General features: G+C 47.3%; 1 protein-coding gene across 1 annotated transcript in view; it reads right to left on the bottom strand.

The window, feature by feature from the left end:
• LOC107099046 (E3 ubiquitin-protein ligase HECW2-like) overlaps positions 1-2,571 on the bottom strand; it is a 33,317-nt gene that overhangs the window by 15,452 nt on the left and 15,294 nt on the right. Inside the window, 5 exon segments of the mRNA XM_015396981.1 lie at positions 864-998; positions 1,096-1,281; positions 1,954-2,078; positions 2,168-2,274; positions 2,353-2,503. Coding sequence (XP_015252467.1) covers positions 864-998; positions 1,096-1,281; positions 1,954-2,078; positions 2,168-2,274; positions 2,353-2,503 — 704 coding nt within the window.

Here is a 2,571-nt window from a genome sequence, read left to right as displayed (position 1 = left end):
AGGGCCACAATAAACCGAGGGCCACAATAAACCGAGGGCCACAATAAACCGAGGGCCACAATAACCGAGGGCCACAATAACACAGGTACAGGGCCCGCTTCACAGCAGACGCCGCACCAATCTGCCTCAGTGATGATGATGTCATCCCTGCAAATAATTTACTGGTTGACATGGTAACCACCTGTCATGGCCGACGAATACACAGATTCTGTACCTTTTTATTTTACTTTGCAAAAATATGTGATATATTTGGGACATTTTGGTCTGTACCGTATATTCAGAAATTACGGTAATGTAAAAAATTCATTTGGTTATTTTATAGTCTATATGGTATAGGTCTATATTTTATAGGTCTACATAGTGAAGGTCTATCTGGTTTTGTCTATATGTTGAAGGTCTACATGGTGTAGGTCTATATGGTGTAGGTCTATATGGTGAAGTTCTATATGGTTAAGGTCTATAAAGTGAATGTTTATATGGTGTAGGTCTATATGGTAAAGTTCTATATAGTAAAGGTCTATATGGCTAAGGTCTATATAGTGAATGTCTATATGGGCTAGGTATAATTTGTGAAGGTCTATTTGGTGTAGGTCTATATGGTGAAGTTCTATATAATAAAGGTCTATATGGTTAAGGTCTATAAAGTGAATGTTTATATGGTGAAGGTCTATTTGGTGTAGGTCTATTATGATTAAACCTCCAGATCTTCTGGATGGTCGATAAATCGCTGCCAGATGATCCAGCCATCGTTATGGACTAGCGTTTCTATAACAGAACTTATGGGACATCTACTGATGCACAGTGGGTCTGATGTGGACGGCCTACAGAAGTGTCGCCTTGGTTACCCGTCTGCTCTGTCTCACCTCTCCTGCGCTGTGGCTTCGCTGGCGGCTCAGGTGTTGGCGGTGGGCCAGAAGCCCGGTGGATCGGGAGCTCTGGAGGGGCAGGCGGGGGTCGATGAAGGTCGTCGATCGACAGTTATGATCCACAAAGAAAGGCTGACAATCAGCCCCAGAAAAAAATGTTAGTCCAGCTAAATCAGAGACGTAGAGCTAAGTGACCCAGGTGGGAGGTTGTGACGCGGCAGAGACCCACCTTCCCGGTGTGGTCGTGCTTCATCTCCCAGCCTCTGGGGAGCTCCAGCTGCTTGTTGGAGAACATGTTGAGGAAGGTGACGAGGTCACGGTTGTGCTGGTAGCGCTCAAAGTAATGAGCATCTCGCCGCACCTTACTGATCATGTGCTTCAGGCAGGTGTTGCTCGTAAACATGCGGTAGGCACTCTGGACCAGAAGGACAGAGACAGAACATCGGGTCAGCATAACTCACTTCTATTACTTTATTTCTATAGAGCTAATTCACAACACCTCATCTTTATAGATCCAGATCAACCAGATCATCCAGTCAGATTGATTAAAGTTTTCTATCTAAGGAAAACCAGCTGATTGCATCGACTCATTGACTCAGAGACGGCGAACATTTCAAAGACGGCGGTCAGAAGATCACCTTAGATCTTAGTTTGGAGAATTAAAGAGAAACGAAAGAATGAAATGATGTAAAACTAGCAAACATCTGCAGATCTGGATGATAGACCTGAAAATACACCTGGAACTTTTTTATAGTTATCCTAAATGTTTGAGCTTAGCAGGAAAATGGCTGAGAGTGATCAGATCAATGATGCATCAAGACAAACAGATGAGTTGTTAAAACATTAATCCACATAAAGTTATTAAAGCTGTTTTTATAAAGACATGGTTCAAACATCTTTCATCCCAGCTACTGCAGGAGGCAGAAACGTAAGCAGCCGTTAGCTTAACTACAGATCATCCAATCAGAGATTTTAAGAGGTTTTAACAGAACGCAGCTATGAGTGCTTCCAGCCCAACGCTGAGAAAATGGCTTCCATGGCGGCTGGGAGGTAATTGGATCAGATGGGGGATGATGGCGTTACTAACGGGGTTTGAATGCAGCACGGTGAAGAAGTCAGGGCTGCACAGGAACTTGGCGCTGGGCGACTGCAGCAGCAGGGAGAGGCGCGAGCGGCCGCTGGGGGGGGCCACGGCGCTCTCTCGACGGTACTCTGCAACAGATGGAGGAGAGCGGTGGCAGTTTGGGACAAACACAGCAGAACCTTCATGTCAAGCCGAGACCCTGCAGAGCTGAACTGACCAGGAACGGAGTGAGGCATCAGCTCCCCCTCTGCCTCAGGGAGGAGGTCAGAGGAGCTCTCCTCTGCTCGGTCGCTGTTGGTGATGGTTCTCCTGATGCTCTGATATCTGAGGGGAACAGCGCGAGGACGCGTTTAGCTCAGAATAATCATCTATAGCAGAACCTTCAATCCTGTCATTCATCACCTGCGGTTCAGCTGCTCCATCTGCTGGATGGAGTTGGAGCGGGTCAGGCCCTGTGGGGCGGGGGGGCCGGTGGGACGCTGCCACGTGGTGGTCCTGTTCACGTGGTCCACAAAGAAGATCCTCCCATGGCTGTCGATCCGAGCCTCCCAGTCTGAGACAAAGGAGCCATGAGAGAAAATGTTTTAGCAGAATGAGAGGATGGAGGGAGGGCAGCGTCTC

The sequence above is a fragment of the Cyprinodon variegatus genome, unplaced genomic scaffold (assembly GCF_000732505.1).
Source record: "Cyprinodon variegatus isolate N-32 unplaced genomic scaffold, C_variegatus-1.0 Scaffold834, whole genome shotgun sequence".
Taxonomy (NCBI): domain Eukaryota; kingdom Metazoa; phylum Chordata; class Actinopteri; order Cyprinodontiformes; family Cyprinodontidae; genus Cyprinodon; species Cyprinodon variegatus.
The sequence above is the reverse complement of the archived record's forward strand: the minus strand, read 5'-3'. Positions and strand labels throughout refer to the sequence as shown.